The sequence below is a fragment of the Eleginops maclovinus genome, chromosome 18 (assembly GCF_036324505.1).
Source record: "Eleginops maclovinus isolate JMC-PN-2008 ecotype Puerto Natales chromosome 18, JC_Emac_rtc_rv5, whole genome shotgun sequence".
In the NCBI taxonomy this organism is placed as follows: Eukaryota; Metazoa; Chordata; class Actinopteri; order Perciformes; family Eleginopidae; genus Eleginops; species Eleginops maclovinus.
The window spans coordinates 24,059,178-24,085,071 of NC_086366.1; the positions used below are offsets into that span (position 1 = coordinate 24,059,178).

At 38.5% G+C, this 25,894-nt stretch overlaps 1 protein-coding gene across 2 annotated transcripts in view; it reads left to right on the forward strand.

Annotated features, from left to right (window-relative positions):
• The window catches only part of sez6b (seizure related 6 homolog b), a 157,730-nt gene that overhangs the window by 100,247 nt on the left and 31,589 nt on the right, over window positions 1–25,894 (forward strand). For both annotated transcript variants that reach the window (XM_063906573.1, XM_063906574.1), the window contains exons 4-6: window positions 3,534–3,723; window positions 21,896–22,081; window positions 24,466–24,634. In XM_063906573.1, the coding sequence (XP_063762643.1) occupies window positions 3,534–3,723; window positions 21,896–22,081; window positions 24,466–24,634 (545 nt within the window). The remainder of the gene's footprint in view (window positions 1–3,533; window positions 3,724–21,895; window positions 22,082–24,465; window positions 24,635–25,894) is intronic.

Consider the following 25,894-nt stretch of genomic DNA (forward strand, 5'->3'; position numbering starts at 1 on the left):
CAAATAAAGGTTGTACATATTTTTTAATCTTAGTAACGTAACACTAACGTAATAACGTAAACTGGTGTCAAAATGAACCCACTGTTAGTTGATAGGGTTAGATGAGCAGTCTGTAATGATTTGATATCGCTAATGATTACTGCTAGCGAGTTAGCTAACAGCGGCGGTCACTTCCTATGACAGCAGAGCAGCTGTGTGTGATTCAAGACACAACTACATGGTTGAAATTCACTCACTCTGTATTATCAGTGCTCGACAGGGCAGCGTTTTGAGGGAATCATCTGAATCGAGACACAGTCTGTGTGTTTTTGTGCTGATGCTACTGCTTTATGAGGTGAAGCTAATGAACTGTAAGAAGTGGAAATTGACAGTTTAAGATGTTGAGTTTAGGACTGTCTAGTGTAGACAGACATGCTATCAGTTTACTAATCCCTCTGGGATCTCAGCTAGCTGTCAATAGTTTTTACTGTGGCAATTTGTTGACATGTCATTTCCTTTTTAATATCTCGTTGCCTTAACGGCTGCCAATAATTCATATTTGAAAGTATATTGTGATCCATTATAGTCAGCATAATAATTATTTTTCAGGACGTGGGTTCACCCCTCATGATTATGTTTGTGAGGTACAGTTATACAGAAGCTGGACTGGTGCCAAGGCAAATTGGATTAGGTCTACCAATGTTCCCTCAAGTGTTTTATTATCCCTGAGCTGAAGGCATAATGTGATTACTTGGGGATGCCCTTTGTTCAGCGCACTATTATCCTGATGCTGTGTCCATGAGTTCATTAACGGCACATTATGACTTGTTAGACACAAGCACGCTGCAGAGGCCCAGAGCTCATGCAGTGTGAGTCATTCATGTTGCGTTCAGGCTGGATGGACTCCTACCGTACGAGGGCTGCAAGTAAAGTTTCAGTTTAAACAAGTGCACTGTAATTGAATAATGGACTGTACGTGCCAAATATTATGTAAGCAGTATTGAGTGGGTTTAAGTGATAACAATCATGAACTCCTCTTTAATTTTACATTTAAAAATCAAAAAGGAAAACTTAGTAACATTTAAATGACTACATGTGACGATAAATTTGACAGATTCATCCAAAGTTTCACTTTCTAGCTTCCTTTCTCCACTGTTATCAACTGCTCTACATGGTTTTTCATTAGTGTTTGTCTCCTAATGTTCTCAGTTGCCACGATCATACCTAAGTTGTCATCATGTTTTATTACAAGATATGGAATAAGACATTTCCTTCAGGTAAAATCCTCCCTCAGGGTGTCATCGCCTGCCATTCGGTTCCCCAGTGCCTTCATTCCAAACACAGTGTAACCAGGGCCAACGGGTAATAAAGTGTTATTAAATAACATCAGTGATTTTTGTTTCACCTGGATGAAGTTGATGATATGTAGATTTAAGAGGCAACTATGTTATTAGATTGTTGGGAAAACTAAATGGAAGTTTAAAATGCCAAATATCACTACTGTGATATTAAATTGCAGACTTATTGCATGGATCCCTGTGATGAAATGCCCTATTACACAAAAATAAAAGTGTGAGGATGGGATGAAAGTGTATTACACTTTAAAAGAGTCACAATCTGCCCTTATCAGTGGTTGGTCTGATAGCAGGACCTTCAGCTGAATATGCTAAGCTAAATCAAGCTAAGCTTACCAAATCCCCCTTATCAATCTAAACTTTATACAACTGTGGCTTTTAATTGCTTTTAGTCAAACCTAATAGTTGTATATAAGACACATAAGTCTTGAGATGAAACACTATTTCCTGCCATATAAAACACAACTCTTGACAGCAGCTAAATGTCAGCTTCAACTGCGGCAAAGTTCAACTTCTTTTCATGTCCTATTCCATTGAAGGTAAAAAATGCCACACCTCTTTTTAAGAGGTTAGAGTTGACAACTTCATAATTGTTGGTGAGTCATGCATATGATCAAATCCCTGCTATTTTCCTACTTCTATGATTTTAATGAGTGGCTAAATTAATAACTACATTTGCATTTATATCCTTTTTTGTTCCTGCACTTGTTGTTTTGTACCACATGCTGTGACTGTCTGGAATACTGTTTATTATAACACATACAGTATACATTTAATCCGCTGTATGTACATTAGTCTGCTGTTTGGTTGGAATGTTCACACACTATGAACATTCTGTTAACTGATACTTGTGTTCTGTCAGTGGATACACTTCACTACAGACTCTCTCTGCAGCTATCCTCAGGAGAGCTGAGGATTCATCCCCCAGCTCTGCGAGACAGCAGGCAGTTGATATGATCTATGGAGGGCCACGTGAAGACAAGACTCCCCCTTCCTTTTAACGCCTGAATAAAGAAGTACCTGCTGTGATAAAAGCTGATAAAAGCGACATTTCTCACCAGACGTCTTGTCAGCAAAGGAGACAAGCTGACAATTACCAGGCCTATCTGCAGTGTAATCACTGAGAAACACATTGTCCTTTTGGCTTCTTCCATATTTCTTACTTTTGATTTGTGCCCAAGCGTTATGCAAAGCGGAATTTCGAGGCTGTAATACATGCTGCTTTGCTCTTAACGATAAAATATGTGCGACTCTCTTCACTTCACTTGCCACTGACATTGGAATTAGAAAGGTCACCTACAAAGTATCTCGGGTCAACATTCTTGCAGTCACCAGATATTCTTTTATTTTATTTCAATAGGAAATGAAGGCAAGTGAATGCAAACAAGCCCTTGAACTGTGTGATAACAACCCCTTCATCTCAAAGTGCAAATGGCTTCAAATGTCAAATTTATCCATGGAGGCTGGCAGTACTGTGCCCTGAAGCTCTCTTATATGACAGAGCATTTTGTTATCTGATCTGAAATTGGAAAATGCTCTACTTTGTTTCTCACGGGCAGAGGAATATGCATGGTGAGGCAACAATAATGGGAGCCCCTCTGAATGGATGAACTTGAGCAAAGCATTTAAGCTACTTTTGAAATTATCCAGAATAATGTGGGGAACCGCTGTTGTGAAGTGTTAGCGAGTTGGATGTAATTTTGATGTAAATGCCTGCATATATATTTTGTAAATAGGGAGATTTACATATATTTAAAATGTTTGCGGCTGTGGAAGGCAGAGAGAGGCTCTGTTTTTGACCATCTTTCTAAGTTGTCTGTAAACAGAATGACTTTCTAATGTGCCTTTTTCTAATTTATCTTCTCTGCACAATCTCTAAATGAATTAGCATCAAATGTATGTTTTTATTGGCAAGTATGGTATGTTCATGCATACAAAGTAATTAGACTTTACAAAAAGACATGCAGCTATGGCCAAGATAAATACGGCACATATAGAAATAAATCCGAACAATGCCCCATAGAGCGCTTAAAGAAAATACCCTGGGATTTGATGCTGCTGGGCCTCTTTTTATCATCGGGTCCATGTTGGTCTCATGCTTCACTTGAACAGATTCTAGTTCCCAGAATTGAATGCTCTAGGTGCTTCGTCTTGAAATAAGTTCTCCAATGGCCTAATCCTTTGTTTCATTTCTTTTAGGTGATGAACGTGAATCTATCTGAGGGTGACAAGGTGGTGTTTGAAGATGTGGGCCAGGGAGAGAACACCATGCTTGCCAATGAGTCCATCCTGATGAGGGGGTTGGTAATAAGAAGCCACAGCAATCAGATCTCTATCCGCTTCCACAGCCAGAGGCCTCAGGACGGATCAGTGCTGCTCAGATACCAAGGTAATTGTATATGACAGAAAGAAATTCCAGTTGCAGGATGTTGAAACACATGCAAGAATTATGTGAGAAACCAAAATCCAACTGAAATGATTTAATGCATTGTTGCTACTTTCTGAAATCTGGTTGTCACAAAGGTGCAAAGCCTGGTCATGACTTTGGGCACCGCATACAAACATCAATCAATAATTTGATCATTTTTACATAGCCCAATATCCCAGATTATACATATAGTTCCGGTCATGTCATCAAAATTCCAAATTGTTCCTTAATTTAAGTGACTATAGAAAAAAAAGGCTAATTCAGGTACAGTTGGCAAGACTGCATAACTGCCAACTTCAGTGCATTCTTAGACTCGTCTTTATTGAGGATAAGCATATAGCTTATAGTCCTGGCAGGCATTGGCAATGTGTAGCTTGGTATATTATCACAATGTGTTGCTGCTGTCAGTCAGAAAATACATTTTGCTATCTTTCAGCCACAAAATTAACTAATACTTTATCTTATAACTACTTTACTGGACATTGGGCTTCAGCCTTTATCTTGCAGGCAGCTGATGACAGCAGAAAATTGAAAATCATTTTCTGATGCTGCCTTTGTTTTGAAAACCTTTTGAAGGCTTTTGTAAATGTGCGGTGGGGATCTAAAAAGATAGGGTCAGTTTTGGTCCTGCTGGTCAAGTTTCAGTCCCTGAAAGCTGTGTACAGATTCCTTGATAGATCTTCATTTATGCTCCTTTCCATTGATTGCCCTCCAAAGCGCAGATGGCATGTGCAGTAGCGGCATCAACATCATTACCTGCTGCTTAAAGGCAATCTGTGCTGTGTTTGCTTCTCACCACTGCTGGCCAGATAAGAGAAGAACTGGATAGAGCTTTGATAAGTGTGTGTGTATGTGTGTCTGGTGTACCTTTTTTATGACAAATAAGGAAATTCCTGGTGTCCTTTTTCTGATCTATCTTATAAACAAGTCGGTGGTTATGCCAACATCAATGAGAATAAGCAGCTATGGCTCAGGAGGGAGTTGGCCGTTCTTCAATTTAAAGTTCAGTGGTTCGATCCCCAGCCCCTGCCGTCAACATGTCCAGGTGTCCCTGGGCTAGATACCCAACCCTAATTGCTATTGGCATGGCTAAAAGTTGTGCAAATGTTATTTTCCCAAAGGACGTGGAACTTTGTATTGTATTCTGTATGAATGTGTGTGAATGCTGACTTGTGTAAAAGCACTTTAAGGGGTTGAAAGACTGTGAAGCGCCATATAAATGCTGTCCATTTACACAGAGGTCAAGAGTTTTCTCACTAAAATCAAATGTTGGGTAAACTAACGTCATCTCACATTAAAACATCTCGGCCTTCCAGTTGTACCTCATTTATGCGGTTCCAAGGCTGTTTAGGAACATGCAAATGCAGAAAACCTTTTTTATAATAGTGAAAATATCACATTTGAACAGCTTGCCTAAAAGATTCATTCCGTTATTTTGAGAGAAGTGGCCAAGTGACCCTGTGAATGTGGCTATTCCAGTTTCTTAACTGTTGATCTTGTGAGCTTCCTTTACAATAAGACACGGAGGGTACCCAGGGACTCATTAGGTCTTCTAGTTTCATGTGGTGGCAATTTCTTTCAAACTGAGCCTGCTACAGCCCCCAAAAGAGGTTAAGAGTCACTACAGTGAAGAAAATGCCTTCAATACACACTTAAGTTGAGGTAAAGGACAACACTTTAAACATGGGTGTGTGGGATGTTAAAATAAGATAAACATGGCAATTAAATGAAAGTATTGAGTCTAATACTAATACTGGAACTCCCTAATCACTCAAATCAAAGACATACGTACATTCAGCACCTTTACAGCTCACTTAAAAACATGGTTCACTGACAACTACACCTGCACACACTAGTCTGTTCTGGATGTGTATGTTACATAGATATTGCCCATTGTGTCTGATTTTGATGTGCTATATGTGACATGTATGTATTGTGTGTTGCTTGCATTTTATTGTTCTCTTTTATCCTTTCGCCTCTATCAACTTGTCTTTCGTCCTTTCTTTTTATCTAACCCTGTTGATGATTGTGATTTTTATTGTGATTTTAGGGTGTGTATTACCATATGGTCTGGGCCAACAGCTGAGAAATTAGCCATGTCGGCTAAAGCTGCCCCATTTCCTGTTTTTTGTGACAGTTAATTAATGGGGACTGTCCACGACATCATAAACTAATAAACTAAATGAAACTAATATTAACCGTTGTCAGATTAACTACTTATCTATCGAGTTCAGGTAAACAAAGGGTCTTAGCCGAAGTCTAAATGAATTGACCAAATGGTAAATAGTGTGTCTGTGTCTGTAATAACATGACAAGACTCGCAGATGTGTTCCAACTCTAGTAAACACAAAGTCTGTTTATGCTCTGTGTGAGTGTTTTGGTCTCTGTTTGAATGTGTTAGTTTGCAGGAGCAGATTGACTTTAAAAGTGCGAATCAACACTCAACAACTCAATCTGTTCGTCTGCAAATACTTCTGTCTCTCTCTCTCTCTCTTTCTCTCTCTCTCTCTCTCTCTCTTTCTCTCTCTCTTGCTCATCCACACATTGTTCTATTAAAATCTCCTCTGAGACAAAATGTTCTTTGCTAGAAGCTGAATTAGCAATGAATGAGTTTACGTTTTGGGTACTTGACTTGAGTATTCCCATGTCCTGCTACTCAGTACTTCTACTCCAATACAGTTAAAAGGAATATATTGTACTTTTACTGCACTACATTTATTTGACACTTGAAGTTACATTTTACATAAATGCATATGTTGATATGATGTATATTTACTACTTATTTACTCAGTACTTTCCAAAAGTTGCACTATATTGATTAATTAAACCTCTTACACTTTCATATGTTCTCATGATAAAACACAATAATTTAATTCTACATACGACAGTTATAGAGGCCTTCTGCACAATGAGTACTTTTGACTTGAGTACATTTAGCTGATGCTCTACAGAAAATGTTGTTTATATTAACACGGAAAATTCCAGCATTAAACTCCTAGAGAATTTCTGCAATACTACATTTTGGAGAAGAAAAATAAATAGTAGTCATCTGTTAAAAAGGGTAATTATTAGTATCATATATTTTCTTGGAATCCGCCAAAAAGTCATAACATCAATATCAAATTTGAAGAGATTCTTTACATTTTTTGAGAGTGTATTTCAACAGTGGGAGTCAATTTGTGGTGGAACATTATTGATGCACTTTTCCCAACATAATGAAAAAGATGACTATGAACCTTTATTTTATGCCCAAGGGGAAATTCAGACACTACCACTTATAATAGAATGGTAAAGGCATAACTGTCTGGTTCCTGTCATCATGTTTTACTCATCCCTCTCAACCCATCCCAGCTTTCTTTAATCTGTATTTGTATGATTATTTCATTATAATTGCAATTATATTTACAATTACATGGCAGACAGAGCTATACAGTTTAAGCTCTCACACCTCGAGCTGAGACTTGGCTCAGATATACACCCCAGAAATATTGCTTCCCTATTGGCCTTTGTCTGAAATACTGAAAGAGAAGGCTGTTGGTCAATACATTCAATATTTTGGATTGCAATGGCTCAAGAAGGGAAGTGGTGAATGTGTTGGCTGAGATAGGATTCATCACATTGAGTTGCAACTGATTGTTCCCAGGCAGAGAAAGGAGAGAGCCTGCAGGCAGCAGTGGAGGGGAATGACAGACAGGCACCATGGATATTTGAGTTTATTCATGCTCACAACGTGCTCACACTCACATCGGTTTGCAATATGTCACTTCAGACATGCATACAACATCTTCCAGGAAATTCTAATCACATCCCTATTCAGAATTCTCACCCCGGGACGCTGCGATACAGCCTTTATGTAGGCAGACTGCATAATCAATCTCATTGTATAATTCAGTGTGTGAGGCAAAGCACAATATGTGACCAGGGAAGTCATTTCTCTATGTCATCCCCCTGCCAAGATGTTAATGATGTGTATGTATGGCTAAATTACATGTGAGTAAAGATGCATCTGATAGATTCACATGTTGTCATCTGAAAGATAGACAGGTATTGCGGTGACCAATACCTAATATGATTCCACTGAGTGAGACTAGGTTTATATGAAAAATAAGTGTACCAAGCTTCCTGTTAACTAATACAAATATTATTTTTAGAATAGTGAAACACACTAGAGCTTAATTTGGTATTAACGTGGTATGCCCGTTAGCTTATAGTGGCTAATGATAGCTTGAGTTAACTAAGTGTCATTTTGTTTTCAGTGCCAGAGAGATGATGAGAGGCAATAAAAGTGAAATTATTTTGGACTAAATGAAGAAGAAATCAATTAATAAGGCCACAAATTGATTCTTATCTCAGGCTAATCAACAGTCAGAACCGACAGAGTCTGCAACGTGAGAATACAGTCCTAAGTACAAGACTGTTCGCTGTTTAAAAAAAACTATTGAGTTAGAAGATACTAGTTACTTACCGTGTCTTTTACTGTCTGAAAACAACTCCCTGCTGCTTCTGGAAAAAAAGTCGATCATGAACAGGGTTTCGTCTAAGTTGCATAACGGGCGCTGTGCACTCTTACTGTCGGCGTGTGCCCTCACACCAAAATGCCAAAAGGTTTGTTTACACCTAAAGTGTTGTGATGTCAGAAAACAGTATTTCTGTTTGTCAAAAATGGTATAATTACTATTTTCATATTACTATACATAAGGTGAAATTGTGTCAAATACAGCGTCAGACGGCCGAGACAGCTTTGTTTTCACGGAGCCCCGACGTCGCGTTGTTGTTAACATCCACGGCGCCATCTTGTATAGGGGGGGGGGGCATGTTCTCGTGAGAATTCATATAGTTTATCAGCGGCCTCATTCTATATTTCTCTAGAAAAACCCCTGATGAAGAAAGAAAGATTGTTGAAACTTAACCGAAGCAGTCAACTCTGGAGTGATCTAATCACAATATGGCCTCTAATATTAACTATGGATCAAACGACTAACACTACCCAACCCCATACATTTTTAAAAACATTTTAAGAGAGCCTATGACGTACTGCTTCAATTTAACTACGTCAATATCTCTTTTGCAGAACCCCAGACACCCTAATAGGAATACAATACAGCTGTTGCAGATGATTTAAATTGAATTTAAGAACTGCATGCTTCAGCTAATCGCTTGATGGAAAACACTCAGTAGTCTCCAATTTGAATCTTGCAGGAGTGGCTGCGGGATATTGAGCTAAATGTTGAGCAGCGGATGAGCCCACTCATTCCGTTCGTTGGATAATTATAAACTTCTTGACATGCTGAGAAAATAGTTTAAATTGGGCATGTATCCACTTTTATTTTGGTCAGTATGAAGATGCAAAAGGAGTTTTCCATTAATTAATTATGAGGGGAGGTTGGACTTTTTTTCCTGCATTACATGATTGACAGAAATTGAGTAACCAACACACACAAATATGTTTTGCTTTTAATTTAGCCCATCAAGCATGATGAAAGACATGGGTGAAACAAATGACACAGTGTGCAGCTGCAGAAGGGGGGGAAGCACACTGTTTGCATCATTCTACAAAATCCTTCTTTGTGATCCAACCTAAAGGTTTCCAGTTAGCACGCCTCTCAGGTAAAGTCATCCCATAACAAGTGATAAATCCTCTGGTGTGTAGCTACAACATTTGACATATTTTTGCCCCATATTCTGTAGCAATGATCTCTCTTGCTTGTTTTAATAGTTATTTTCAGCCCATCAAAATGAATTATGATGAATTATTTAAAGGGTCCTTTGTCCCAATGGAAAAGTCTTCAACCCAACAATGACATTTTTCACTTTTAGAAATTGTTGTGGCTGATGACTTTTAATAATCGCTTTTCTTTGAACTCCAGTTTTGGTTGCACCCAGAAAATATAAGACCTTTTAGTCCTATATGTTGTTACTTTCTTGATTAGATGGCCTCTAACTGTGTCTGTCTGCTTTTGGAGCTGGGCAGGGGGTGCACAGGGAGTTGGTCACTGAACACTGCTGCCGGCTTCTGAAAACAATGTTGATTAGAGTGGAGGAAGTGGACCAGAAAAGCAAAGAAATACATTTTAAGACGCTTTTGTTGTCTGAATCTCTCCTTTCTGTCAGTCCTGTGCCTCAAGCATCCACGTTAACCCTGACCTCTTGCAAGCAGCTACTGAGTACTGGAGCTTCTCTTTTGTCACTACCAGCTACCAGGTAATATCACATATAATTAGTTTGTATAAGTAATTTGATAACATCTTTTATCCAAAATATTGATAAATGCAAAAAAACATGTGCCCCCTTTTTATGTAAAAAACTGAAAAACCTAAACTAAATGTTTTGCACCCCTGGTTGTAGTACCAAAGCACCCAGTGTTGTTGACACCTTCCACTCTGAGGATGAAAGTGAATGGCATTATTCGTTTTTTTTAAATATATATCTCTTATTTAGAATAATGTCAAAGCCCTCATTTTGATCATATTAAAAAAGACATCTTGGCGTTCAGTGAACATTTTGGCTTGGTAGCCTGTGTGTAAGAGAAGCCACACAATGACAGCATTGTTGCTAATGGTGTGTTATCTTTATTGTCTACAAGTCAATAAAGACTTCGGCCAAAATGATGAATGAAAACCCCCAAATAAAGATGAGAAAATGATACTGTGAACATCACAAGCTACTGTACCAGGGTAAGTAAGTCTCTGTTGCAATGTAACTCATTGATTTTTTTATTAACTGGCAGAGGGCATTGAGACTAGAGGTGACAGTACTTGTGAAGTTCGTGTTATTTATAGACTCTCAGTTTTAGCACCTGCAGTGGTAAAGTAATATTGAATTTAGTATTGTTTTCATAGAAACTGCCTAGCATCTAATCATTGCTGTCATTGTTAATGGTTTACTGTTAAAGTCATACTATAACTAACTTTTTCGAACTGAAATATGGACTCGTTCATTATACCCACTTGGCCAGCAAGAGATTTCGTACTTGAAACCGTTTTTCCTAGATGTTCTGCTTAGAGCCAAGCTCGTCATGCTTTTATTTATTTCTGAATGTCTTGTCTTTCTCTTCCTCTATCTCACTGTCCTCTATTTTCATTCTGACTCAAACAAGCTGTCATGGCACCAGCGTTTTGTCAAATCTCTCTGAAGAATGATGCATTTCCTTTTTCTCTATAAATGATGATACATTTCAATTCAAGCCATCAAACTCAAGTTTAATGTAGGTGGTCCAGATGGGTTTTATAATACTTTCACCCTTCTTAGCAGTCCACAGTTGACTGAACAGTTAACCATCCCTCCACTCAGACAATGCCTGGTCCCACAGAGGGTATGACATTGTGTGAAATTGGGTCTCATCACTGAAGGATATTTCCCACCCACAGTGTCCGTTCCTGTACAAGCCTGTCACGCCCGATTATTCTCAATGAGCTCTCATGAGCTAGGAGTAAAAGAATCTGCTCTGTCACTTTCTTTAGTGATGTAGAGGCACAGAAGAAGATGTATGTTTTTATCAGTCCATGTAAGATGCAAGAGTGCTAATAGAACATTTGTCTTGTCTATGAATATTAGCAGGACAGTAAACTGAAGGAGTACAACTGTATTTAAGGGACTATTGAACACTGGAGCCAAATCTGTATTATAAGAACATACACAGCATAAAAACATAGAGATGATTGTTTCTTCAAATGGATATAAAAAACTGAAATTCAGAATGTGCTGATATTGCTGTATGTTTGCTGTACAATAACACCACGGGGTTGAAGAAAATATTAAATATTTCAGTATTTCACCTTGAGAAAGTAAGTGGACTCGTAAATGATGCATTAAAAAGAAAGAAAAATATTAAAATAGAAGCAGCAGGCCGAGTTACCCTGAGTTGTATACCTAGTTTCGTCAAAGCTCCAGAAACACTGGAACCTACATGTCCCATAATGCAATTCAACAACTTCTTGCATTGAACCCTCCTTTGTATATTTCAATTTAAATGTGGTGTAAATACTTCTCTCTAGTGTTTTCTTTTTTAATGCTAAAAATATACTTTTATCTTTATATTTTTGACCTTCTATTGCAACTTATTTTCTTAGATTGTTTGTGTATGACGCCAAAGTCAGACCAGACACCAAAGCAAATTCCTTGCATGTTTAAACGTACCGGGCAATAAACTTGATTCTGATTTTACGTTACACATAAATGGGATGACAGTTCTACCCAACCAAAAAACACACATACCATAGCCACACCGACAGAAGCAATTTGGGGTTTGATGTGTTGACTGCAGGGATCGCACTGGGACCCTCTGACAAGTTGCTGATTTGACAACTTTTGACCGACGGTCGAAGGTCTATCTTTTACCTCTATCTCTTGGTTTCATCAGCAGAATACCTTTTCAATGTATTTTGACTTTTGATCAAACAGTTCCCAACACACACTAACACACTAAACATTTTGAACCATCCTTCCATAACTGAGCAAGCTGTCCATTTCATTAAAAAAAACTAAAGAAAGATTAGATTCAGATACACCTATACTATATTGTTGAAATACAGTATAATATGTGAAAAATAAGCCAAATTATAGAGTGGTGCAGGAATGAGTCCTGAACTTTGAAATGAGTCAGCATTTTAGCACATACGGGTTCCCTCGTCTCAAATCAATGTTGTTTTTGAACATGTTTTGGTTGGAAGCCTGAAATAAGGTATTTGGTCAAAATGAGCTTCTGTGATTTACACCTTTTTTCCGACATTATGTGAAAAATAACACGGCACTGTTATAAGCTGCTCTTTTATCTTCTACTCGTTCTGGTGAAGCTCGGGTAAAGTGACCATTTGCTGCAGTATTTTCTCTCCTGCTGCGGTGAAGTGGCTCTCACAGTAATATAGTTATTTATAAAATGTGGATAATAAGAGAGGCCAAAATAGTCTAATCTCTATCTCTTTCTCTACCTTCGCTCTCCCACACAGAAACAATTTTCCCTCGATCAGCAATTATACATTTGTTTCTATGGCAATTATCATACATTTACATTTCATTTACTTTGCAACAACCCACATTTACAGACGCATACAAACTTGTTTTAATAGACATTGTAAAGTTATGCTAAAATACAACCAGCATTACCTGCAGTAATGTTATATTTAGCAGCATAAAACCATGTTACATATGGATATTGCTTTGCAAATCTTTATCAAACAACAGCTTAACATCCGAAGCCTAACCCACAGGGTTTATTATGAAGTGCTAGCAGCTAGATAAAGCAGACAACATACTGACACTATCCTAAAGGAGGGATAAAGAGGAAAAGCTTAATATCTGGGCAGCCTGATTTTTTGTATATGCCATCATGGAACTAGTGGCAAAAGAATGTCAACGAAAATCCCCAATAAAGTTTACATTTTCAGCTTGTAAAACACCTCGTCAGGAACCAGAGACATAATAGATGGACCGGACCGTCTGCTAGAGAAAGATCAGCAGAGCAATAAAAGTAAGGGATCATCCTCTGTCAACATGGAAATCATTTGATTTTTTTTCTGGCCAGAGCTTTTATTTATCTGAATTGTGAAGGGACTCAGGATTTCGCTTACGTTCTTTGAGAATTTCATCAATTTCATTTCTGATCTGCTCCTGTATAATGTTTGACACTTCCTGTATCTTTTAATTGGTTGTCTTTGTAAACTCAGCATAGTGTACATGTTCATGTACTAATTCCATCAGCGCAACAAGGATAGAGAAAGTATAACCCCGGATTAAATGGAAAGAGATAAAACGAGAAAGGAATAGGGGATTAAGATATGTCGGGACGAATGTTGAGATGTTCTTTGAGATTTAGCAGTGAAAGGGGGGGACCAAGGGATGAAGGGTCGAAGGGGTGTAGCGAGGGAATCACCACCACTTTTATGACCTATAGAAGCTTGGGACATTCTTTAGTGGGACGTTTACTGATGTAATTCATGTCTTGAACGCGAAAATCTCTTCAGCCTGTGTTAACCCAGTGGTTCCCAAACTTTTTCAGTAAGGCCCCCCTTGGGTAATTGGAAATATTTTTGAGCCCCCTCTAACCCGGTTCTGACCTACATTTGTAGGATTAATTGTACAAACATTACATTTTCTCTACTAATTAATATCAAGACACGAAGATCCAACTATATGTATATATACATTTTTTTATGGATAGAACATCCATTTGTACGTACCGGTAGTTGGTTCGATAAAAAATGCAAGATAACTGTTATGTAGCAAAAAGAAATAATAAATCTAGTATGTTTTTTTTTTATTATAACAAATAGCAACCAATGTTTGTTTACAATACATATAGCCTAAAAGCTTGGCAGCGCGGTGTTGTTAGCGTTAGCTTGCAACTTTGCCGAGGCTAGCAGTGTGCTTGCAGCTTAACTTCCACAACAGCTCCACAATTCAGTGAAATGTCGAGAACACAACCATAATTTGGACACACAAACATAAATAACACACTAAAGGAAAGGGAAAACCCCAAAAAGAATAATATGGCTCCTTTAAACTCGAGGGAATCACTCCTCAGTTTATACAATGTTTTGTTTCAATTAATGTATCTGAACAACAAAGTGGAAAAAATCTGTTTACTCATTTATTGGAAACATTTTTCATGATCTCCCATACATTTTTGTTATGAACACCATAAAATTACGGATTTAGTATCTTTCCACAGGAACAGCTTTATCGTTTTACATTTTTAAGAATGGCTTTTATCTTTTTTTGAAAATTAGTTCTTATTTGCTTTGAATGTATTTGGATCTACAACAAATGATACAAATGTGTACTGACAGAGGCATCAGGTGGGGGATGTTTGTGAGTGAATAAAACAGGGACAAAGCTGGCTGCTGTCAGACGATCCAGCTGCACTGGCATCATCACAAACGGATGTCGCTTTCTGAGGAAAGGACGTCCCATTGCTCTTAAAACTCATTTCGTTGCTTCCTCTTTCTTCACATGGTTTCCTTGCATCTCTCCGTTCATCCCTGGTGGGAGGGACTAATGCGCAAGGAAAAGATGCAAGAGAGGGACGCAGGGGTGCAAGTTAAAAGAAGTGAGATCTACCCTGTGTCTCCACTTCCATGTGTCCTTTCCTTGGCTCATAGAAGTGATCAAAGGCCGAGAGCCCTTGGTGCTAGTGGTGATTTAGCTCTGGGTGGGTGAGGTCTAGTCCTCCCTACCGTGTTAGGCTAATTGAAAGAGAAACGGCAGGGTGATCTCGCTATAACAACATGTCCACATGCTGCAGCCTAAGGCCGCCGCTGAGCTCAGAGGCTGCTGCAATAAAGCATAAATAAAATGGATTGCAGGGGGGAAGGGTGGGTGTGGGGGTTCTACTGTATATCTATGGCTCATTGGCTCTCAGGGAGTGGGGGAATAGAGAAGAGAGCTTCATTTCCACTGCAACATAGATTAGACCACAGACTGCCAGCAATTTGTTCTCTTCTATTTGGATCCCTCTGCATTATCTCTGCTCCTCTACTTTACGTATGATCTCTATGTGGTTGTTTCTGAGCCTTCATCCTCTGTTTCCTGCTGGCTATTTATCATTGTTGGAGCCCCTAGAGGATGGAGAGAGGAGGAGTGCAGCCCCAGTGGATTCTTCTCAAAGCAGCTTCTGTTGGTCTTCTCTGTCTTTCTCTTTGTTTTTCTCTGCTCTTCTCTCAGACAGCTCTCCCAGTGGATCACAGCAAAATTAGGGCAATGCAGAAAATGTCTGGAATGCAGTGAAAATAGCAAACGAGGAGAGTTTTTTTTCTTTAGAACATTCTCTGATACATCAAACCTCTTTCTTCAATACATCTATTAGCTTTGCCTTTAAAAAATAAGATTATTCAGATTTTAGTGCTGGAGGATATTTCTCGGATATAAATCGTAACAATGGATGAACATTCAAGACTCACTACACTCTCAACCAGTGCTGTTTTCAACACCTTATTAAATCTTTACCACTTAAAGATTGCAGTTTTGCTCTTACAAAACATAATCAGTATTGGCTAGAATGAATTAGTGCCTAATTAAATGACACAAAACTCAGTTATTTTCATTTGTCAAGTATTGGATTCACACATTCAACATACAATTATATTTGTCATGTGGTTATTTTCTTTTCAATGTTAGTGAATGTAAAGGCTCTGTATGTTCCCCAGTGAAGTCTTTACTGACGTCTTACACGTGGTATAACAAAACCTTGTAACCTTGCTTAGTACAGACATTATTTTGGTATTTTTTATATATCCTTTATTTAACCAGATAGAAAGTCTCATTGAGATTAACATCTCTTTTTCAAGAGCGACCTGGCCCCGAGGGCAGCCCGAACAATGTTACAAGACAAACAGTACAGGCAGACGAACAGCTGTCGTAAAACACAAATGAAATGGCACATTAACCCGTCAATATGCAAATAAAAGAACATAAAGCATAAAAACTGGCACAATTTAAAAACAACTTCAATTAGAGGATATAAGAGCAATCACATCGACCAAGAGTATTTTGTGCTCCCCCCATAGTGATCAAAATCTGAAGGTTTCAGCATCTTTCTTCTGTACATTAATCCAGGCAGGAGGCGTAGCATACAGTATTCAACATCTTTTTTCCTTTCTGTTTTAACTTCGGCAACCAACATCTTTAAAATATCATGGGAGCGCAGGCCATATAGATTTAGTTTTTTACACATAAATGTGCACAGATAACAGGGAACCAGCCCAAGGGGAGGTTTATATATAAAACCCAACCAATGGGGAAAGTCTGGGTGCATACAAAAGAAGAAGGAACCCTTAATGGTCCCACAGATGGGAAATTTGCATTCTGCATTTGGGTTATTAGCAGTGGGCTGCCAAATGTAAGGCACCCGGGGAGCAGTGTAGGCAACGGTGCCTTGCACAGGGAAACCACAGTGGCACTTAGTCCTCGGGGTCTTGAACCAGTGACCTTCTGGTTCCCAAGCTGCCCTAAAAGATGGCCATTTAGCAGCAGCATACAAAGTGCGGTGGTGTATATGATATCCACAGCCAGTAACAAAACGTAATGCACAACGGTACACAAATCATCAACTTTAAGATGAGGAAGCCTGGAACTCATTTCTGGGTTAGGACTCACTCCTGCAACACTCTCGGGGCATTTCATGCGGTGCTATAGGACAGGGTCAGGGGTCAGCACGATACATTTTCTTGTCAGCTGATGTTGAGATTGACAAAGACTGGGCAATTAGGGTTTTGATAGTGGAGTTTGAATCTGAAGCAAAACCTAAATGTGATGGCTTTAAACATGAGTGTGTACCTCAGGTGAAAGAGAGCATGGAGAATATTTAAACTAGGTTGCCTCTTGCCTCTGTGTACTTTTAACACAACCATAACTTATGAGCCATAAATGAAGCATGAAACAAGGAGAGACTTTGTGGCAAAGAGATTTCCGCCGCTCCACAGTGAAGCCCGGGAACAGAGCTGCGATAAGCATTAATCTCTGCAGAGTTTGTCAGCTCCTCACAGTAATGCGAGGCAAATGGTCAGCAGAAATAAATACTTTGAGAAAGCAAACCAGATTAGAGATGAAGTTTGATCCGAGGGAACCATAAAATATCAAAGCCATATCACAATGCGGCTTCAAAATAAATAAATTCAATTTATATCCAGGGGCTAAAGGGGACTATTAAACATATCAAATAAATGCTGTTGCCCTGTGATCTACACTGTGGCTAGAGGCCCCCTTAGAATCCACTCAGGAGCAGCAGAAGAAACCGTGGTAGAAGCAATCGTTGCTGCTGAGACAAGTAGGATTTAATCATTTGTTTATAGAGGATAACCTTTGTCTTTCTGCTAGCAGTGGGTTTCCTTCTGAAGAATAATAAATGGGTATGTTGGAAAGTATTACATGTAACCATTGATAGTTCAAATGTCCAGTGCCACATGTGAAAGTTTACTTTGTCAATCACCAGTGTGGAGGTTACTTCCATAACCACCATAGTCTCCTGCACTCTGCATCAGCTAGCTTCAGGCCCAGCTAACACATCTTCAGATAGCTGGGTCCAGGACTTGTTTTCAAAACTAACATAAAGCAGAACAGTTTCCAGATATAGGCTGTCAAGAGGAAACCCCAAAATCAGAAACCTGAAAATGTTTTCCTTGACCATGGCCCGGCACATTAACACCCTAACATAAGGTATGTCATTTCAATGTCTATTATCCCCCTCTTAACTTGTTTCCCTTTGTGACTTTTGAGTGCTGTTTCATCCACCCGTGTCAGGTGGTACTGAAACACTAAATAGATCTGAATCTCATTATTACAGATTAAACTTTGCTATAATATACTGTCACTCTCATATCAAAAGGCTGACCCAGGGTGAAGTTAAATGTGTCATGTGAGGTGAGTGTAATCACTTCAGTTATCAGTCCATCCAATCCTACTTATCTCATAATTATTGATGGTGTCCTTATTTTCTGCCAGGTAACACCCAGAAGAAAAACAGCAATATCCAAATACTATTTTTTTTTAAGAAAAGCAAAACACATGCTTCATTGCTGTATACAGCTTGTAAAGAGTTATATTAAACATGAGAGCAGCCTGTTTGGACTATTCTGTTGAAACTGAAAACCAGAGCAGGCTAAACATTTGTAATAAGACCATCTGGGAAAACAGCTTAAATAAATCTGTCAGATAGTTCTTTGCATTGTTCTTGATGTTTTTAACTTTACACCACTAAATTAGTTTCACTTTTATTGAACTACTCTCAAAATTCACAGTGATTTAACACTAATAAAGTATCTGTACATAGATTAAACAGTTAGGGGGCTGGGCAGTATGACAAAAACCTCATATCCCGGTATTTTTCCAAATGATAACGGTATCACAGTATGTATTTATATGTTTCTGTGTCGTTTGTACAAAGCAAGGATGACTGTTTTGCTCAATTACTTTCACCTGGGCAACACGAACCTTGGATCCAGGGTTTTGATCATGGACTTGAAGCTCCCTTTTTTCCACTGTATGTAGTGGGACCATATCTTTTGCCTGACAGAATATTATTGTGTTTGTGATCTCGTTCCATCTTTTTGCTTTTCCTATCATAGGCAGTCCCTCGAACAAATGCTTCTTGACTCGACTTAAGACATTTCACCAGTGTTGCTTGTTGAAACAGATCGTCTTTTCATAAATTATTCGTACTCAAAAAAGTGCTTTCTATAACTTGTGTTACCTCCTCTGGCAACAATTTTAGTTCCACAACATTTGCATGTCCCGACACCTTTCACTGCTGCAATGCTTGAGCACCCTTCCCCACTTTTTCAAGGGTATTGCTGTATATGAACAATTCATATTGTACCGTATGAAGTACAGTAGTAGTATTGGGTATGAAACCGTATACTGCCCAGCACTACTATCAGTCATTGTGTTCATTTACAAAAGTAACTCTTTTGCAATAAGGGCAGGGGTCCGCAAAATCTAAAATAGTTGGAGGGTTAAAAAGAGTAAAGGGTTATTGTGACAATACCACTCCTTTTGCTTTATGTTTTTTTCAGCTTTCAGAATTGTATTATCCCTCTTTTTTTCTGTTGTACCATCTTGGATGAAAGAAGAATAAAAGCAGTGATTATTAATAGCCAACACATGATACGTGACCATATGGTCTCTGAAGACAAGACAAAGTGATGTAGTATATAGCAGGAATTTAACTGCGGCAAGGCAATTTGTCTCTGTGAAAGCTCCCTGTTAGCGCTGGTGTTATGATGCCACAGTGCTAACATGATGGCTCTTTTATTTCTCCTCTAGTCTCCAGTGAGCCTAGGAGCTTCATACTTTTGTTTGGTCTGGATATTAATAGCTACAACTGACCATGGTAATGACTAGCTCAGGGAGTGATGGCAGCACTAGTCTGGGATGTTGCTCTAATGAGAAATACTATAAAGACCAAAATTCCTCTTCTTATCTCTATTTTTGCGAGACACTATAGAGTCGCTAACATTCCTCAGCTCTAACAGAGTGTCGGAGGTCGTAGGTTGTCATTTATTGGCCTATTTAATCCCCCTACATATTTCCTCGCCTGAGGCCGAGCTCTGTACCCAATAGACACAATCAATAGCGGCACCGCTGCCAAGCCATCCAAGGGCTAACAATAAAACTAAGACAATTACAGTGAGACGGATCAGAGTCTTTAACGGAAATAAATTATTAATATGTTTGGCTGAATGCCAGGAAGCTGTAGGAAGACAAATCAGTGGCAATAAAAAAGCCCGAGAGCCAGCTTCTCCACGTATTGGCACTGATGTGACAACTCTTAGTACAATAGAGTGTTGGTGTAAATGCTACCTTAAAGCCCTGTGTCTACTAAGCGGCTTTTTCTGCCAGCAAGGCCCTGACATGGCGCTGGGCAGAGTGTTTCATTAAAAAAACGTTTCAAGCACTTTCTATGACAACAATATCTTTACCTTCTATCAAAGTGTTGTTTTAAATATTTATTTGACCATGAACACCAACCAGAAGATGCTTTCTCTCACACTTTATATGAAAGAGCTTTGCTGCTCAGCTGCATAGCGAGGAGGAGCACCAATAAAAGCACAACACTCGCCTGCACCAACCATGAGCGTCCGCCCAGTTGATCCGATCACACAAATTAGCCTTTTGGTGTTTGTTAGGATAGTTTCTGTCAAAAAAGATACAGCCTCCTCTTGTTCTACAGTGATGTCACTAGCAGTTTATTGCTTGGAGCAGCCACACAGAAAGAAAAGCTTATTAACTTATTGGAAACAATTTTTAAAAAGCTGGCGCTCAGAAAAAGGTGCATGATTGAAACAAGGGCTAACAATCAGCAGCTGATACACTAAATGTCTTTTTTTTCAACTGGAATTTGTCGTTTAAGCAGACAGCATGATTTAAAATCTATTTTGAGACAGTTGGGCTTATAGTCTGTCACATTTACATGAGTAAGATCCTCAAATGACAGACATTTGACAATAACATTCTAGAGAAACTATTAAATGTGTAGAAGATGAAGGGAAGTTGTTTCACTGCCTCTGTGAGTGTTGGGAAATTAGGGAGATTCGGTGTGACATGTTACACGCATTTGGAATGACGATCGGCATAAAACTGCTTCCACACTAAGTTGTTTATTAGGAATTTACCCAACAAAAAATGAGTAATTGATTTGTGCCTCATTCGTGCCAAGCATCTCGTAGCTTATCTTGGAAAAATGTAATGAGACCACACTGGGGCCAGTGGCCCAGGGAGATGACTTCCTGCCTCTCTTTGGAGAAAATCACTTACATTCTTACAAGGCAAAGAGGAGGCCTTTAATTCTAGCTGGGAATCCTTTTTGCTGTTTATAGAAAATGAGGATCTGAAACATTGAACAGCGAGTAAAGTGAGCTTTCTTTCATATTGTTTTAATATGAATCAGTTGCATTTATATAAATGTTTTCATTTATTATTGTTGATTTTCTTTCTTTTTAATAATGTATTATAGCGATTTTGTCATGTAATCTTTTGGCAGTTGTATTTTGTGTGTCTTTCAATGTAAAATAATGAATAAAGACAATGGTAAAACGTTTTACTCAAAAGTAAAGAGTCAAAGATAGAGCAATCACAGACAGAAATAGAGGAAGAGAGAGGAACGGAGAGGAAATTATGTGAAAACAAGTCAAATGTAATCAAGAGTTGGGGTTTGGTTTTCAGGGGATGAAATATAATGTTAGTTTTAGCTATAGCGGCTAATGTTTCCCACCAAAAGGAGATTCCTTTTGAATTATATTTAACTCCCTAAAACTCTAAGAATAAAATGTTCGTGTTTAAATAGTTTTGGTTAGGTGTATATTTTCTTGAAGGGCCAAAAAATAAATCTCAACGAACACAGACTTATGAAGTCGTCTGTGTGAAATCAAATACATCAGCAGAAATGGAGAAAATCTGATATCCTGATGTAAGATAAAATACATTTGGCAAATTTTTTCACCAAGATTTTTGGTATCTGGGAATTTAACTACCACAACATTAGAGATTCACACGTTCATTGGACAACTGTAGGAGGAAGGGGGCAACAGCTCAGTTACGAATGGTTCAACAAGCGACATTCAAAGTTAAAAAGACATCTGTAGTTTTGATTTATTGACTTTTACACTTTAAATATTTATCTCGTCTTCCCTTTCTGTCCCTGCAGCCTTTGTCTTGAGCTGTGTGTTCCCCCGGCGGCCTCTCTACGGGGATGTGACGGTGAGCAGCCTTCACTCTGGGGGGGAGGCATACTTCTCCTGTCTGAGCGGATACCAGCTGCAGGGCTCCGCTGTGCTGACCTGCCGCAACACCAGCACTCCCTACTGGAGTGGCAAGGAACCACACTGCTTAGGTGAGGGCTACTGTCCAATTGTCAAGAAAATCAGGTCCTATGTCTTTTCCTAACCACTATCTTTAACTGCAGTGGCAGACGGCATGTGGGTTAAGGGAATATGTGAGGGAGAATTCGTTAAAGCGACCACAGTGTTTACAGAATCCGGATGTACTTACACTGGGCCACGTATTTATGATGTCACAGAGGACAGTATTGACATGTCAGGATGTGGGAAAACTACAATCTTCTGTGTTCGCACTACTTATATTAAATCTAGATGCCTTGCCCTTCATGCAGCCTTTACAAATGTTTATAACAAGGAAACATATTTTACTTCTTTAAAAAGATTTGAGATTAAAATGAAGGAAAGTGAAAGGAAACGGTCGCTCACGCTCACCCTCTGTCCACTTTTATTAATCAACATGAATCCAAATTAGTGTAAATATAGGACATTTTTGAATAAATAATCATTTTTGCAATATATGCATTACTTGTAAGGCCTACACATTTACAACTGTGCATATTACCATTCAAACATGTTTAAGTTAAAAAATAAAGCTTGATCATTTTACCGTTAAAAATACCATAGTTTGACTTTGTGTTCAAAACATAGTATCAGCATTACAAAGATTTTGCAGAAAAATATTATTATCGTTAACATTATAAACATTGTTACCATTATGAACCATTATTATTTCAACCTACTTTGTATTTGTCTGTGTCTAAAAACAATAATGTAAGTGCAATCATAATTCCTTTTAAAGTCATTCATGGACAGAAACCATATTCACTAAACCCTTCTTCAAACTATTTAAATGTTATATTGTGTATGACATCTAAAATGATACAAATATAAATTGTAATATATATAACTAGTATCTGTCTTTGCAGTATTATTATTATATATAGTTTTTTAAATATGATATATTTGGGGGATTTCTTCTTTATAAGATAATAGAGGTTGGAGAGAGGAGATGGAATGCAGGAAAAAGTAGCGGGTCTAGGATTCAAATTGATTCACAGTACATATAAACACGCTTTTCAATAACATCAAAAATCAAAGCTTGGAGGTATTTATTTTGAAGACTTTTTAGCTAAAAGTTATTTTCTGGAGCCGTTGGGCAGGCTCGGAGACTGGCCTGTCTGATGATTAGTGTTTTCCTGAGGATGATTAGTGTTTTCCTGTCTATCTTTGCATAAGGTTTGCTGATGAATAATAAGTGACCATTTTACTCATGATCACCCCGATCCACCCTAACTCACAGCACAGGGAACGTTTCTCTGAAAGCAATTTGTGATTTGTGTGGGTGTGTGTGTTGTCAGAGCATAAAGCAGGTGTATAGAGGTGTGATTACTTAAGGCTGGGCAGGATGCCCCTGGGTTTATTCTTCCTCCTCCGTTTTAATTAAGATTTGTCTGCATGAGTAACCTTGACCTGATCACACACACACACACACACACACACACACACACACACACACACACACACACACACACACACACACACACACACACACTTCGCTATAGCTGTAGATGGATTTTTCTATTTGTGTTGATATATTTGATTGTATCTCTTATGATGTTATCTTTCCTACCTCATTTCCTGGTTCCCACCATGCTCTTGAATGTGAATGTAAAGGTGAATAAAATCTGTCTGTTTGTTCACTTTAAAATGATACATTTCTCAGAATTACGAAAACATTATTCTAATCTTCCGTCAAGTTTGAGAAAGAAACTACTGATCAGATCGGGGACTTGAACAAAGGACCCTCTTTGCATTCTGTTCAGTGTTGCTGTTAATGTCTGTGGATTATTCGGAGTAACAGGAATATAATTTTTGGAGCACTTTATGTGCATTATTCCCTGAAAGCCCTCAAGACGTACCCACAAAAATGTTAATATCTTGTAACAATTTGATTTTAACTCGAATGCAAATTGGTAGGTATATTGTTTTTGAAGCATTTCAAAATGAGTTTGCCATCTTTATAAAAGACTGAGACATATTAAAGATAAAGTTAGTGCATTTTATGCTTTTATTTAATAATTGACAGGGGGAAATGACCACTGATCTTCTGATTGGCAAACTTCAACTACATTGACAAAATGGACCGCTCTTTGTGATTGTATTGACTTAAAACAAGTTTTGAATTTTTTTTCTCCCAATTTGGGATAAATAAAGTATTTCTGATTTAAAATCGTACTTTTCTCTTACTAAGCCCTCAACAACCTTGCCCCCCCCCCCCACCCATACATCTGTGACCTCATCCAACGACACACCCCCACCCGTCGCCTCAGGTCTGCTGACGCTAACCTACTGCAGCCCATCAGAACCAAACGTGGTCAATGTTTAATGTATTTTCATTCAGTTGCAGTTTTTATTTCCACATTCTTCTGTCCTTCAGCTGCCTGTGGTGGTTTGATGAAAAACGTCACAGTAGGTCGGATCATCTCTCCTGGTTTTCCAAGCAACTACAGCAACAACCTTACCTGCCACTGGCTGCTGGAGGCTCCTGAGGGACACAGGCTTCATGTCCACTTTGAGAAGGTGGCACTGGCTGAGGATGATGATCGGTAAGAAGGACATTCAGCTTTTGCGTGAGGATGGATGGACGTTATAAACAATGCATTAAACCTCTTTAAACTAAGGTCATTTAGACCGGTCGCCTGGCAACCAGAGCCTGTGAAAAGATTATAGGATTTCAGCTTTCACTGGTTTTCAAAAGATCCAGATTTTGTGAAAGGGGAAGAGAAGTATTAAGTGGTTTGCAGTTGAAATAATAAATGAATGGGCTTATAAGACATTAGTAATAGAAAAGTAATAATTAATAACATAAATCAGTCAAAATGATTTAAAAAACAACTCAAAAAGGAATTTTGCTGATAAAATGGTCAAATATACAATACAAGTCAAAACTTATAAAAGCTGTAAAATAAATAAAACAATACAGAAATAACCAAATACCTACCCTGTACTTTGTCCCTGTGAGAACCTCATTGCTGAGGACTCTGCAGGGTAACAACTGGCTGTGTGTGCGGCTAATAGCAGTGTTATTTTAGCAGCATGGGGCTCTCACTACAGAGGACTGGTAGGAAGAGCCGCAGGGGGGAAATTAGCTGAATAATCTGAGTGATATTGGGAACCAGCTAGTGAGTGGTGCAGGAATGAGTCCCAAACTCGAAATGTGTGCACTCCCTCATCTCGATGTCAATCGTTTATTTTTTGTTTAAATGTGTTATTTGATAGATGCCGTAAATAAGGTCTGTGGTTAATACCAGCTAAGGAGATTTTCATGATTTTTTCTACAACGTAAAACAGATCGGTAAACCAGCCCATTGGTGATATCTGAAGCTTAACGTATCTTACAGATGTCAGTTGCTAAAAAGTGTCTACATTAGACAACTTAATGTAATCATGCCAAACACCATGGTGACATTTAGTCAGGCAACCGTCATTTCTGTATATCCTAACGTGAGCTTTTTAGTTCTGGAAATGTCATTAATGCTTCAACTATTATAAAAGCAGTGTCAATATGTGGAGGTTATCCTTTTGAACAAAACTTTGAAGTATCATAAATGTTTGTCAATGGAGCCTTAGTGATGTTTACTACCAGGTTACTATTACTGCTACACCCCATAGCTGCACAGGGTCTCTTTTGCACTCTTATAAAGACCTCATAGATATAAAGAGACTTATAGACAGATCGGAGGAACCTAACACAACCAAAAGAAGGAATGATGTGAAGAGGGTAATGTATCGGCATACGGGTAAAAAATCTGTTCTCATTTCAAAAGTTTCTTGTTTCTTTTTTGGTCATTTTAAACAAAACAACT